The 15,075-nt window shown below is 43.6% G+C and overlaps 1 protein-coding gene across 1 annotated transcript in view; it reads left to right on the top strand.

Moving 5' to 3' along the window:
* The window catches only part of CHM (CHM Rab escort protein), a 51,280-nt gene continuing 36,205 nt past the window's right edge, over positions 1–15,075 (top strand). Inside the window, exons 1-2 of the mRNA XM_054289547.1 lie at positions 1–71; positions 9,521–9,587. Of these exons, the coding sequence (XP_054145522.1) occupies positions 23–71; positions 9,521–9,587 (116 nt within the window). The 5' untranslated portion in view covers positions 1–22. The remainder of the gene's footprint in view (positions 72–9,520; positions 9,588–15,075) is intronic.

The raw sequence follows: 15,075 nt of genomic DNA, 5'->3' as shown, positions 1-15,075 counted from the left end.
GCGCGTGACGGCGCCTCCCAAGATGGCGGACAACCTGCCCACAGAGTTCGATGTGGTGGTGGTGGGCACCGGTACGGGGCGGGACGGGCACGGGGGCAGCGCCGGCCCTGGCAGGGCCGAAGCTCCAAGGGGCGGCGGGGGGACGCGGATCCCCGGCTGAAGGGCGGCAGCGGCGTCTGGGGAGGGCGGGCAGGGTGTGCGAGTGGCTGCTGAGGTACCCGCGGGGACGCGTCCGTGACAGCGGCCTGGACGTTGTCCCCATGCCCCGGGCATGGCAGCCGGCTGCAGGGCTGCTGCTCACACTGCCATGGACAGGTTTGCTTAGAAATGGAGAAATGGAGGTGTCACGGAGGGCCGTGTGCGGCTGGCCCTGAGGAGGATTTGCTGGGACCCCCGGCCCTGTGACCGGGCACAAACCTCACAAACCACACCTGAGATCGGGGGCTCCTTTGGTGCCTCGGAAAGCTTTGTCTGACTGACTCTGCCTCCCCTGGCTGCCCTTATTCCCGAAATCCCATCCTGCCGCTCAGGTTTGCTTTTGTGCAAGGAAAACAGCTCTGAAGAGCTGAACTTCTGTCTCGTTGCAGTATATGTGCTATAGGCTGATAATCTGTTTTTTATAATATCCTGCAATACAAGTAGTTTTAAGTCTTCAAAGTAGTTTTTCTAATCTCTATGCCTGCTTTAAAAATAACAGAAAACTCTTTTAGTCTTTCTCATTAAAGCACATTTCTCTGTCTGTGAATGATTACACAGCCAGACACTTAATTCTCATCTTTCTGCACTTTCTGTATCCTGTACAACTTCATCCTGTTCATGTGAATAATGATGGACACCTGGAGTGTCTCAATGTAACTACAAGAGAAAATTTTAAATACTCCTTCAGAACTCAGATTCTTGGTGCTTGTGTAGCAAAATAATCTTGAATTATTGGAATAGATTTCTATTGGTAAAACCCAGTGAGAGTGACCTAGTTCAGATTGGTCTTGATAAGCCTTAAATTCAGCATGGAGTTCTAGTCTTAAAGTGCAACACTGTTTAGAGGTCCCAAATTTACAGTCAGATTTGTTTGCCTTTGTAAAGAGCTCAGGGTGTTGTTTGGAGCACAAATGGAAGGGAAATTCTAAATGTTACTGTTTTCCATGTGAAATTAGTAACTCTCGTTTTGGAGCTTGCGGATCTGTGAAATTATGTCCCTGGGAGTTACGATTCCTAGCACTTTGAAATTGAATGAGTGAGTTTCTTAAAGAAACTGCTGATTTCAGTGTTCAGCAGAAAAAAGCAATCCCCATACAATGTATGTACAATTGTTTAAAAGATTTCTGATTTATATCTGGAGTTTTTGAGTAATTATAAAACCATACTGCCCCCATTGTTTTCACCAAAACTGTGCTAAAAATGCAAAATTTAAGTTCTTGAGCAAATTAAGAGGTCCCTTCTGTGTGTTAACCCTGTTCTATGGAGTGGTTTGCAGTAATGAATCTGACATTTTTTATATGTGCTCAGATTTGAGAACATTTTGAGTGTGTGAGAAGGTTGGTTAATAATGAGAAGCTGGATAATCAAACTGTAAGGGTGAAATATTAAACATTGTATAACTCTGTGATTTTTGGGGATGATCCATTCTTTACTGCCATGAGGTAAATATGCCGAAGCTCAGAGGTTTATGGCCATGGTGTTAATGTTAAGCTATTTACCATTCCAGCCATGGAGGGAACAAGGACTGTCTGTGCCAGAGAGAGCAGGTCATGTGCAGCCAGCAAAGCCAATCTTCCTGCTTTGGAGTGAGGGGTGATGTTGGAGCTTTGGTGCTGCAGGAGGGAGGTTCTCAGCTGAATTCTCTGAAATATTGCTGTATTTGGGGGTGTTGATTTGAATTCCAGGATGCCTTTTTGCCCACCTGTAGAGAGTACTGCTCTAACTAATTCAAGGTTCTCAGAGTTCTGCACTTCAGGAGTTGTTTTGTCCTTGCATTCCTTTTTACCAAGAGCATACACAAGTGGTGATTAGCACTGGGGAGTGACTGAGGGTTTTTAATCTGTATTACATTTCTCAGTATGGAAGATTGTTCAGAGTAGAACTCTCATCTGTCTTCTCTTTGGGAAGTGGCTCCTGAGGGAATATTTTATCCCAGTCTTAACTCTTATTTCTATTGCTGTCACCAGTGCTGAGTGTACCTATGAATATGCAATTGTCATACCATGATAATTGCAATGTTTGTGTTTAATGGTATTTTTAATGCATAGTAATAATTGTATTAATTTCTGCATGTGTGGCCTTTTCCTGGTTTTATAACTTGTGCATCTATTAAATTTAGTAATTAGACTGAGTGGGAACATAAGATTTGAATTTGTTTTTATTTCAGGCTCATTTAACTGTTTCCCTGTAGTGAGCTTAGTGCAAATGGAGCCTCAACTAAATTTTAGCCATCAGTGCTTCAGTTAATATCTAGGTTCAATTAATTCATCAATATTGCTATGGGAAAAGGAAGTTTTCTTTAGAAGAAATTCTTTTTCCTTAACTCAGGTATTTTATTGCATGAGCAAGTTAAGAGCAAGGTGGATGTGGGTACAAAAATACTCCTGGTGGGTACAGCAGGTGAAGTTTTGCTAAATCATGGGATTTCTATCCATAGTTCTAAAGAAAACTGGATTGTCTCATGGCATGAAACTGAGGAGCATAGCTTGAGGTTTTTCATGGCCAGCACAGTACGAGAATTAAAGCTGTTATGATGTTTTGCTCTACTTTGTTTTCTGTTGCAGCCTCCAGGTCACTCTCCCCTCCCTCTCTGCCCCAGTCCCTCCTATCCTGTCCCTGCTGTTTGAGCCCAGTGCTGAGCTCTGGGTACCCACCAGCCAGGCTGGGTTTGTGGGATGGCTCCTGGCCAAAGCAGATATTTGTGGCTCCTGACAAAAGCAGATATTTGTGGCTCCTGGCCAAAGCAGACCTTCTCCAGGATCAGCAGTCCTCACAGCAGCTCTGCTCTTTGGGCACGTCTCTTCTCTCTGGTTTTCATTGGTCTAGAAGCAGAACTGGGGGTCAGTGGCAGACCTTTGTTTTGCCTGTGAATTTCCCTATTTGACATTCAGCAGTGCTGAGTTTAGGGCAGAAACCCCTGTGAGCGCCAAGATTTGCAACTTTGTGGCTGTGCGGAGTGGTGTGGATACAGGTGCAAGGTCATGTTTACCTTGGCATTTCCTCAGGGAATTGGATTGTGTTCAGTCTGGCCTTCTTGTCTCTGACACTCCCCCAGACCTGTGTTAACTGCTGGGAAAGTTGTAAAGGACATGGCTCTTTGAAAGGTGTTGTATTCACAAGTTTGTCTGCCAGTAATTCTAGGGTTTTTTTCTAAAAAAGAGTTATTCTTTATAAAAGCAGTCACAGTAAATATTCTAGTTCTATGCAATTTTCTTTCCATTCTGGTTTTCAGTGGTTATAAATAACACATGAAATGACTTTCAAGGTAGAAAGCAGGAATCCATTTTGAAATATTCTATAAAATAAGGAGTGATTTATGGTTTCATATGATTTTGGCTGAAAGCACTCGGGCTTTGCCAGGTCATCAAAGTCCTGTCAGGAGAATCTATTATTTATTGTTGGATGTGCTGGGAGTGGTGTAAGTACTTCATGTTTATCTTAGGTAAGTGTAGTGTGTTAGGGAAAATCACTTCCAGATACTAACACAATTTAAAAAATATACCTTACAACTAAACTAACCCAAATATTACAGATGAGAATTTTAGAGTAAACACTTAAGATTGCTATAAAAAAATAATAATTCCTAACAGTTTCATTGTTGCAGGATATTTTTAGAACGTGACAAAAATATTTTGTAATACATCATTTGGGCTGATATTTTGGTTGCATTATCTTATGTAACTGCACAGTCCTCAGTTTATATCAGCAGCTGTTGAGAGCTGATGAAAGCTCAATGGAAAACCAGCTGAAGATGGATATTTCTGACGTCAGTGGTCACTGTGGACTAACACAGGGGCACTGACTTTCATGTTGGTGTCTGGAAGGAGGAAATATAAATGATTTTATAATCATTTGTAGATAAGTCATTGCCTGTCCATTTAAATGTCAGACAAAATGAACACTGACTCACAGTCCTGTCCCATGTCCTCTCTGTGTGTGTCCCCCTTTCATTTTTCACTATTCTCCCCATGTAAATGTACTTTTTTCTTCTTTACTGATTTTTTTAACCTGACTGAAATGCAGGGTTGTGTTCTGGCCTGGCTCCCAGTGTGGATGTTGGGGTGTAGCAGAGGTGCTGCCTGCGAGGTTCAGGCTCCCTCTGGTACCTCAGGCAGGTTCTTTCCCAGGTGCTGTGCAGTGTCCCTGGCTGCTCCTGTGGGAGAACTCCTTGTTCTCTGATCCCTTTGTTGTCCTTCTCAGCCTGTGTTCTGCAGCTTTTCCAGATGATATTGCTGATCCTACAGAACCAGAGCCTGTAGGACTCTACTGAGAAAAATACAGAGGAGGTCATCTGCATATCAAGGTGAAAAACTCCTTTAGAAAAGGCTTAGTAAGGTACTTGGAAATTCCAGTGTGAATGAGGGGCAGTGGAAAGCCAGGTTTGTGCATCCCAGCAGGAAATGGGTTCTGCTGCCTGGGGAATGGGTCCAGTCCTGCTGCAGGAGCTGCTCTGAGGCTGGGCCTGAGCACCCAGGGAGGGAGGGACAGAGCCCCCGGTGCTCCCCAGGGAGGGAGGGACAGAGCCCCCGGTGCTCCCCAGGGAGGGAGGGACAGAGCCCCCGGTGCTCCCCTGGGAGGGACAGAGCCCCCGGTGCTCCCCAGGGAGGGAGGGACAGAGCCCCCGGTGCTCCCCAGGGAGGGACAGAGCCCCTGGTGCTCCCCAGGGAGCTGCTGCTGCAGGAGGAGGAAAACTTCCTCAGTATCTTTCATGAAATGCTTACAAATGTAAGGAGCAAGGAGAGCAAGCTCTTTGCCCGTGGGGAAGCAGAAAAGAAGTGAAAGCATTAGAAGACTGGAGTGAGAATAAAGCTCAGCATGTGTCTTGCTATACAGATCCTTTAATTCAAGTGCTTTGCTTTGTCTGCTGCTGTTGCTTTAAACCCAAGATTAGGCTCTGAGCTGTAGTTTGTGCTGGGGAGCATTGCTTGGTGTGAGTATAATTTTTAGTAAGAAGTTAAATTTTTATTTCAAGCCTAGGTGCTTGTATTCCTTTCCTAAATGTTCATTTACACCAGCTGTGAGATTGAATGGTTTTCATTGCCAAGCTCCTGTGGTGAGACACAGATAAGTGTGTGCAATTTCACTTTTTACTTGTGGCTTCTTTCTTGACCAGTAACATGTTATCTTAGTGGGTTGGCATTTCTGTGCCATACTCTGTAATGCAGAAATATTTTCTGATACTGCTCTGCAATATGGGCAAATATTAAAATTAATACATTTTAGTCATCTTTATCTTAAAATATTGCATACAAGAACTATTTTAATTTGCAGTTAATTATGACATTCTGCTAAAATTTCACATATACCAAAACCACACCATGAGTATTCTGTAGTGAGCTCCTCAAGAATCAGCTGCTCTTCTCTACTTAGAAGTTCAGATGCAAACAAAATGTATTGCAGCTGGTGAACTCTCTGACTCCAGAAGATTGTTTTGAAATTGTCTGTGTTCCAACATTTTTATATATTTCCCTTCAACGTTTTATATTATGAAAAAGCCACTTGTGATTTATTTAGTAGATGGAGTGAAGCAAATTAAACATTTAAGCCATTTCAAGATGGATCTTGTGTAATTCAGTAAAAACTTATCATCTGCATGACTGCAGAGCAGTTTGCAGCTCAGGACCAGGATGCTCCCAGAGATGTGGAGCTGTTGAGTTTGGAAATTGCTCAGGGCAGTGGCTGAGCCCTTTTCAGGGCACTGCAAGAGGCACTGCAGCACCAGAGCTGCAAGTACAGCTGCTAAGCAGGACACACAATGTGTAAGCCTAAAATTAATTTTTGGTCACACAGAGGTGAATTAAAAGTTTTCATTATTTTGTAAGACTTCAGAAATTAATTGGCTTTTAAAACGGAATTAAATTTTCCACCTTAGTGTTTATCTCAAACTTTAATTTTGTTGTACTGGAACTAAAAATAGAATTGGTTTTTGGATAACTAAATAATGTGTAGCTATTTCTTCTGTTTCTTTTTTACTTCTAAAACACTATTCTAGAAAATGAGAGTATGGCTGATTTTGTTTCATAGGGAATCTCCAAAAATTCATGTAATGGGGATTATCTTGGTCAGAGGTTACTGGAAACAAGCAGATGCAGACTTCAAGGTCAGCTTGCAGAGGCACCTCTGAGATTTATGGGGATGGATCTGCCTGTGGAGTGTCCAGGAGGGCTGGGATGGGGCAGTGGCACTGAGGGTGAGTGCTGGGAGGGGCCTGTGCAGAGAAACCTTTCAGCTCAGCACGGACTGTCCTGAGGCAGAGGCTGTGCCCAGAGCCCTCAGCTTGTGCTGCCTGCCGGGCTCCCTCCTCCTCCTCCTCCTCTTCCTCCTCCTGCCCCTCCTGGGCTCCCTCCTCCTGCCCGCAGCTGCTCCCAGGGCAGCCCTGCAGTCTCTCCCAGCACTTCCCAGGCGTTATACAGAAACATCGGTACAAACCTCAGTTTCCTCTGTGTACTGAAGTGGCCATGCTGCCATGTTTGTTAGTTTAATTAGAGCTAATTAATGTTACAATTCAGTCTGCTTGCCCCTTTGTTTCTTTCCAGTGGGAAGCCAAACGCAGGAGGATGAGTGTGCCTGGTAGTGAGGATCCAAGCACATTTCACAGCCTGAGTATAATCCATTTTAGGGCTTTTGAGCAATCAAAGTTCAGATCAGGAGGCTGTTTCCAAGTAAGAACAGTTTCTAAAACCACATTTCTCTGTTACTGGATTATCTGAAGGGAACCTATTTTGCACAACTCTCTGAGCATCCTGTCAGAGGCAGTTCAGCTTTCCATGCTGTGATTCCATAAATTGCCATTTATGAAATAAATCCATCCATGATTCCATAAATTGCCATTTCTCTAAGCAGGCTTTTCCAAGTTAGGTTTTTTCCTAGCTAGAAAAGGACAATGTATAATTGTATTGTAATTGTCCAGAACCCTCTTTCTTGGAAAAGACTTTTGTTCAGTAACCACCATGCAATACAGGTCACAGATAGAAGTAACTTGCATTTGACAAATCTGCCCTTTTTCCCTGTGCCTTTGTTTCTGTTGGAGAACAGCATTCAGAAACTGGTGCCATGTGACAGTCTTATTTATTTCTTGGATTTCCTGAGGTGTTGTCCCCCAGAGCAAAGGGTGTCCTGTTCCAGCAGGTTGTTGGGATCCTCTCCCAAAGCTGGGATGTGCCAGCCATGCTCCACTCTCACCACTGGCTATGTGGGGGGCCACAGTGTCTTAGATCACAGGCTTGGGTGAAGAAAATTGATGCCAGCTTTCAAGAGAGAGGAAGCTAATTCAGGGAACAATTTCATCCAAGGTTAATGGAAGAACAGACCTCCAGCATAGTATCAATTGGATCAAGCTTCCAGCAATCAGTTATGCCCTGGTAGCTATAACTCGGCCCCGGTCAGCCCGGCAGCACTGGTGATGTTTTACAACACTTTCTCAGTGGCTTTTATCAATAAGGAAGGAGAAACAAGTTTCTCAATTCCATTTCTAGAGTAATACTCTCTGTGCCCCAATGAGGGAAAGAAAAGCTTTTTTGGGAACTCCAAACACAGAGTAGTTGTAGATTCTATTCCAGATAGTTTATAGAGGGAGCAAAATGAACCATATATATAAACCTGGGGGCCAGCTGAGTGTGGAGCTCTCATGTAATGGCTGTGTGCAGCCAGGGTCTCATGGCAGTCCTGAAGTGTGTGCTGCACTTAGATATTTTCTCCTTGGTCACACTGGTCTGTGTTATGAGCTCTTGTTTCCAAAAATTCAACTCTGAAGACTTTTGGCCTTTCTAGGCTGTGAAACAAACATCCCAGGAACTGCTGCAACTGTTCATCCCTCCTGGCCCTGGAGGTTAATTCTGTGATAAACCTTCATTTTCTGTGAAAGGTCAGCAATACAAAACTATTTCCACTTTTTCTGCTTTATCAGTTCAAAACAGGATTTTTTTAAAAAATCCATTGAAAAAGTAATCATTAAGACCAGAAAATTTGCAGGGAAGTTGTAGCTAATTTCCTGGAAAATGTGTCATGCCTGTCTTACACTTCCTTCTTTGTATTGATACAAATATTTATGCTTTTGGACAACACCATGGAACTGCTCTCCAAAAACTGACCATTTACTTGATTTGGAAGGAGGTCAGGAGGGGCAGATGATGAGGGCAGAGGTTGCACCTCTTTATTTTGATGATTCTGTTGGCCTTTGCTGGTTTGAAGAGTTGGTGGAGCTGTGGCCTGTGTACCCAGCTCCCAGGGGATGTTTCCTAAACTGCAAGGTTTATTTGTTGGTGAAGGCACTGTTCTGTGTAAGGAGCAGACAGCACAGGCCTGGAATTCTGCTGGACATTGTTTGTCATGGAGTGAGCCTGAGTGGATTGGGCCCTTCCACAGCTGCTTCTTCCCCTTCCAGTTCTGTCTCTGCAGCTGCTTCTGGTGCTGCTGGAAATCAGATCAGCCAAAAGCTCCTTTCACTTCCTTTCATCTCATCCCTTAATTGAATACATGGCCTAAGTGTCTTTAATACCAGTCCCTGGGATTTTAATTGCTGATCCTGAATTACTTGCTTAAACAGCCAACAGATCATTGCAAAAGAGATTTGAGGGAGGTTAGTGCCACAGAGCTTAGCTGGGGAGCTGTCCTGCTTCTCTGAACCTGCTCCAGAATCCAAGGCATGGAACTGGGCATGTGAAACTGGTGAGTGGGAGCAGACAGTACAGAACAGCCCCATTTATTTGAGTTCCAGTGGGATCCTGTGCCATTCCAAGCATGTATTGCTGGCAGAGCTATCACAGCCTTTTGGTGTGTTTTTTTGCTGCATTTTTTTTCTAAATATAAGGAAAACATACTGATTTGGTAGAGTGTAATTGCCTAATGTGGGAGATTTTGATAGGGATACCACTCTTAAGGACAATCACAGTGCTTTTGTTCACTTTGAAGTGAACAGAAATGCCCTCAGGTAATACCTGTGAGCATTACCAAGGATGTGGGTACAGAGCACCCCACTGAGCTTTGGGTGTTATTGTGCTGGCAATTGCTCAATGTGGTTATGAGAGCAGGGTGTGGAGAGAAGATGCTGGTGCCAAGCTTTAACTTAGTAGTGTTTGCAAGTGGTATGCATGTTCCATACAGTTATTAAAAAAATAAAAATAAAGTTGCATTTAATTCAGAAAAATGTTAAAGAGCACAGAATAGTGTTCATTATTTTAGTAGCGTGAGACTTAAAAATTTCAGTGACTCACATTGTAAAATTTCTTTTGTTTGAGTTGCCTTCTGACCAAGTTGTACCATTATTGCAATTTCTAACACATCCCTGCATGGAGAGTTCTGAAAGCTGCCTGTGTCATTGCAGGTCTGCCTGAGTCCATTATTGCAGCAGCGTGTGCCAGGAGTGGCCAGAGAGTTCTGCACGTGGATTCGTAAGTTCCTCCTGTCACTTCCCTTTCTGGGCTGAACTGACTGCAGGGCTTTCTGTGGCTCTGGCAGTGTGGGCAGCGCTCCTGTCTCTTCCTCTGGCACAAGTAATGTTATGTTTCTGTCTCTGCCTTGTTTTGGGGGTGTTATTTCCATCAATAGAGCAGGCAGTTTTTGGAAGCTGGCTCAGGGATTTGGAGCATGAGTGCTGTGGTGGAGGATGCTGTGATGGCTCCTGCTTTGCTCCAGGCAGGAATGGCTGCAGGTTTAGTGCCTTGGTTCTCCTTCCTGACAGTAATTATCCCATTCTCTTGGTGAGAATGACTTGTGTTATTGCAGTTTTTTGTTTTCATTGGCTGTCAAAGTCTGTAATAGTATTGGCCACTGGAACTCTGATTTCTGTTATCCATGCCTGGTTTTAGCTATGATGAATATTACCTTTTAGCAAAGTAAATTGTTCCCTTCATTAATTACCAGAATTATTAATTAAATTTTTTCTCATAAAGAAATGAGATTTGGGGTTACTGAAATAGCTGTGTTAGATGTGCTACTCTGATTGATTAATCTTTGCAGGGAACAAAGGCCTGAGTAAGTCAGGCACCAGATATTGCTCACATATATGCATAAAGTCTTTGTTTATAGTTTACCTGCTCTCATTACCTTGTGTACCTTGTTTTATTACTTTTAATCTCCAGCCATGTTTGCATTTATCATAATATACTGCATAGGTGATTATGGGAGATAGTTCTGAAGTGGCCTATTATAAAATACTGACTTCTGAGTTTGATTTATAAACACTGTCCAAGCGTTGCCATCAGCAGTAGCTAATCTTATTCAAAATAGTCACTTCACTGCAGTGTTGCCATAAATTGCTGTAGACTGATTTTAAACTGAAGTTAGCTTCTGCCAACTAGTAATTGAAGGAGCTCTATTTCTCTGTGCCAGCTATCTGTCTCAATAAACATAAAATCTGTGCTTCTTCTCAGAGAGCTACATTTGCTGTAGATATTAATGAGCTGTTGACATGTGAAATTTCAAGGATATTTGTTAAATGATTTAGAAAAGTAATTTGCAATTTAAAATGTGGAGATTGGCACTTAGTTTAAATTTGAAGCTGCTGGAGAAAGGTAGATGAAGACTAAAAGTGGATTACTTGAAGTGAATATGCTTCCTGTACTAATTGTGCACATGCAGAAGATTTTCTCCTGACCACTTGCTCAAGTTTCTGCTTTTGATCATTTGTTTATTTGCCTCTTTTAATTCTGTATCTGTAGTTATGCCCCAGTTTGGTTACTGGGGATGGGGCAGTTAGGGGTGAGGCATGTTCAGATACATTTTATATTTGATATTCAGCATCTGGAATACAACATTTGTAGGCTGCAGTTTCCTCACTGGCTTATTTATCTTTCCACACAGAATTTAATTCAAAGGCAAAGGAGGGTCAAGATGCAGAATTTTATTTTCTGGGAGAAGTAGAGCAAACTGGGCATGTTTTGCTTCTTGACACCTGTTACCTTTCCTATTTTTTTGACTACTTAGCCTGTAGAGCGCTTGAGTGTTCCTTATGTCCAAAATTTTCTATTTGAGCATCCAAAACTGTGCTGGGCCTTACTCCTGTACCTCCCCAGTCCAAGATCCCTGTTTGTAGTTTGTTCCACATCCTGCTAGACAATTTATCTCACTTTTTTTTTCAGAACTTGCAAAATATATTCTGTAATAGACCCTGTGTGTTGATACAGCCCTCTTTTGGATCTTTAACTGCTGAGAGGTGAGGGAGCTGTGGGAGTACAGCAGCCAGAGAGCAAAACAGGTGCTGCTCTAAGCAAGTCAATTTCTTGCAAGAAAAACAAAGAAATTATTTAATTTCAATAAGGAAAACTAGGCAAAAATTTTGTTAATTCTGGTATCTTTTGAGCTTTTTTGAACAAGTCTTTTTTCTGTTTATTTTGGTTTAGGATGCAGTCTCACAGCAAAGGTGATAGAGAGTAAAACATGGTCTCAGCTGGGCCATGGTGGTTCCCTTTGGTCATGTCCATATCCCAGGATATAATGTGATGTGGCACAAGTGACTGCCACCATCGCCCACCCTTTTGCTGGGCTGAAGGATCTCAGGAGCTGTGTGGGTTAAACCCCTCTTGGAAGCCAGGCAGCTCCTAAACCCCATCACTGGCCAGCCTGGGGATCTCTAACACGTCTGCCTGAGCACCAATAGGTGGCACAGGAAACTTCATGGGTTTGAAACACAAATCATTTTGTGTTGAGATCCTTAAAATCGATGTGGCAGTAAGTTCCTGAGCAAAGGACAGCTGCTCTGATGGCTCAGGACTTCCTTCTGCAAGATCAGAGGCAGGACAGTCACATTGAGGCAGCTCTGGGGGAAATCCTGAGGCGTCAGCAGCTTCTGTGCAGCAGCAGCAGCTCTGGGTGTCACCCTGGGGGGCACTTCAGATATTTCCTTCATTCAGATTCAGATTGGTGATCAGTCAGAAACAGTTTGTGATTTCAGTGCTCCAGATTGGAATTTGCCAATTATTTCAGTCCTGGTAACTGAAGTAAAAAGTGAAAATGTAACATAGGAGAAGAGACAAGGTATTTGCAGAGGTAAAATTGTACTTTAGTTACATTTCCAAAAGTTTGCAAAACTTTTTCTGCTGTTAGCTCTGAACTGCAGATTAGAGATTTGAAAATTATTAAGGGAAAGGAGCAGTGTTGTAATTCAGGTGAAATCCAGGTAACATGGGAGGACCTGAGCAAATATAATTTAGGAACTAATGTATGGTAGGGAAGGAAAACATCTGTGCTCTAACTTGGTAGAAAAAGTATTTTCCACCTGTGCTGTTGCACCTTCAAAATGATTCCTGTCCTTAGTTAGGGAATAATTGAATTATAGCCCTAAAAAAGGGAGAGAATATCCATCTTTGTAGTGTGCTAATATAGCAAGAGAAGAGGGGAGCTTTGGCCTGGAGATTTTGGGACAATATTTTAGCATTAATTAGGCTTTGATCTTGACCATTACTTAAAGGAACTCCTCAGTTCATCTTCAGGGCAGTTCTAACAGAAATATTTGGTTACAAAGGAGTCCTAATTGTAAAACCATTAGTCAGCTCTTCTCAGAATTCCTCTTCAAGACTTGCTATAAACTTTGCTCATTATGTCAGTAATCATGTCTGCTCTGTCTTCCTTCTCTAGTGTTTTCAGATGAGAAAATTAAGCAATCCTGATTCATCATTTAGTGCAGGGAAACTAATTAAAATTCCAGGATAAAAAAAAATCTGGAAGTTGCTACTTGAGGAGATGAATATGTGAGGTGGCATTGCAGAGCTTGGGAAGGGTGCTCAGACACCAGGCAAGGAGGGGCAGCTCTGGTTCCTTTTCCTTTGGAGAGGATTGTGCCAGCTCCTCAGAATGGATGGAGCTCCACAGCAGGGTCGTGCAGTGCTTTGTTCAACACTTTAGGTTGACTCAACACTGGGTAAAACAAATAATTTCAAAGGAAATCCAAGCTGATAAAGAGGAATGTTCACATGAAAGATGTCTGACAGCTCACAAACAAACTTTTGTAACTTTCTGTGAAAATAATGTTAATTTCTCTTACTGACAGTTTGAACTTTAAATAGTCTAAATATGCATGACTTAATATAGGTGGAGAATCAAGAAACCCACTCCTAATTGTAGGCAGATTTTTTCTGGGATTTCTGTGATCATGGCCTTGCTTGCTCCAGCAGCTGTATATTGTACTCCATATTCAAGAACTTGCAACCAGAGCAGCACATTTCCTTAAAAATAAATCTTCATGGTTTTTGGAAATCCCTGAAATGATAGGTAATACATGGATATTGAATTTTTTATTCTGTAGAATCTGAAGAAACCTGAAAAAATTACCTTGCACCATTGACAGCTTAAACAAAGCTTGAAGTTACCATCACATGGAACTGTCAGTGTCTTTTACAGATTGAAATCTCACAGAATTGGGCATTTCATGGATTTAATCCCCATTGCTTTGGGGTCTGTGTGGTACATACAGGAATAGCTGTGGAACTCACCATGTTAGTCACAGAGTCAGGGTGAGCTCCTGTTGCAGAGGATTGGAGTTCCTGCTTGGGAGCATCTGCAGGAGGAGCTGTGCTGCTCTGGGCATGGATTGAATCCCCATTGCTGTGTTCTGGGTGTTACCCATCTGCAGGAGGAGCTGTACTGCACAGATTGAATCCCCATTGCTGTGTTCTGGATGTTACCCATCTGCAGGAGCAGCTGTGCTGCTCAGGGCATGGATTGAATCCCCATTGCTGTGTTCTGGGTGTTACCCATCTGCAGGAGGAGCTGTGCTGCTCAGGGCATGGATTGAATCCCCATTGCTGTGTTCTGTGTGTTACCCATCTGCAGGAGGAGCTGTGCTGCTCAGTGCACAGATTGAATCCCCATTGCTGTGTTCTGGGTGTTACCCATCTGCAGGAGGAGCTGTGCTGCTCAGGGCATGGATTGAATCCCCATTGCTGTGTTCTGGGTGTTACCCATCTGCAGGAGGAGCTGTGCTGCTCAGGGCATGGATTGAATCCCCATTGCTGTGTTCTGGGTGTTACCCATCTGCAGGAGCAGCTGTGCTGCCCAGTGCACAGATTGAATCCCCATTGCTGTGTTCTGGGTGTTACCCATCTGCAGGAGGAGCTGTGCTGCTCTGGGCATGGATTGAATCCCCATTGCTGTGTTCTGTGTGTTACCCATCTGCAGGAGGAGCTGTGCTGCCCAGTGCTCAGATTTAATCCCCATTGCTTTGAGTTCTGTGTGTTACCCATCTGCAGGAGGAGCTGTGCTGCTCAGGGCATGGATTTAATCCCCATTGCTTTGAGTTCTGTGTGATACCCATCTGCAGGAGGAGCTGTGCTGCTCAGTGCACAGATTGAATCCCCATTGCTGTGTTCTGGGTGTTACCCATCTGCAGGAAGAGCTGTGCTGCACAGATTGAATCCCCATTGCTGTGTTCTGGGTGTTACCCATCTGCAGGAGGAGCTGTGCTGCTCAGTGCACAGATTGAATCCCCATTGCTGTGTTCTGGGTGTTACCCATCTGCAGGAAGAGCTGTGCTGCACAGATTGAATCCCCATTGCTGTGTTCTGGGTGTTACCCATCTGCAGGAGCAGCTGTGCTGCTCAGGGCATGGATTGAATCCCCATTGCTGTGTTCTGGGTGTTACCCATCTGCAGGAGCAGCTGTGCTGCCCAGTGCTGCCCCCTCTGCAGGGCAGGACCTGCCACACCATCCCTTCTTGGAGCCACCTTTATTCATTCAGTGAATGCTGCATTCTGTTGTCTTTGCAGAAGATGTCCTATTTATGTTCTTCACTATTGCCTGGCAGGAGCTGAAAGGCTTTTTTAGGTCAGTTTGTAGTCAGGAGCAATTAGCAGTGCTCAGCAGACATCTGTCCTTCATATGCTAAGTAAGCAGCGAGGTCCGGAGCAGAGCCCTGGTGCTGAGCGGGGCTGACACTCCTGTGAA

The sequence above is a fragment of the Melozone crissalis genome, unplaced genomic scaffold, assembly GCF_028551555.1.
Source record: "Melozone crissalis strain CALT ecotype California unplaced genomic scaffold, PUWL_Pcris_2 ptg000068l_1, whole genome shotgun sequence".
Lineage (NCBI taxonomy): Eukaryota > Metazoa > Chordata > Aves > Passeriformes > Passerellidae > Melozone > Melozone crissalis.
Note: the sequence above shows the minus strand (reverse complement) of the source record. Positions and strands in the feature narration are given on the sequence as shown.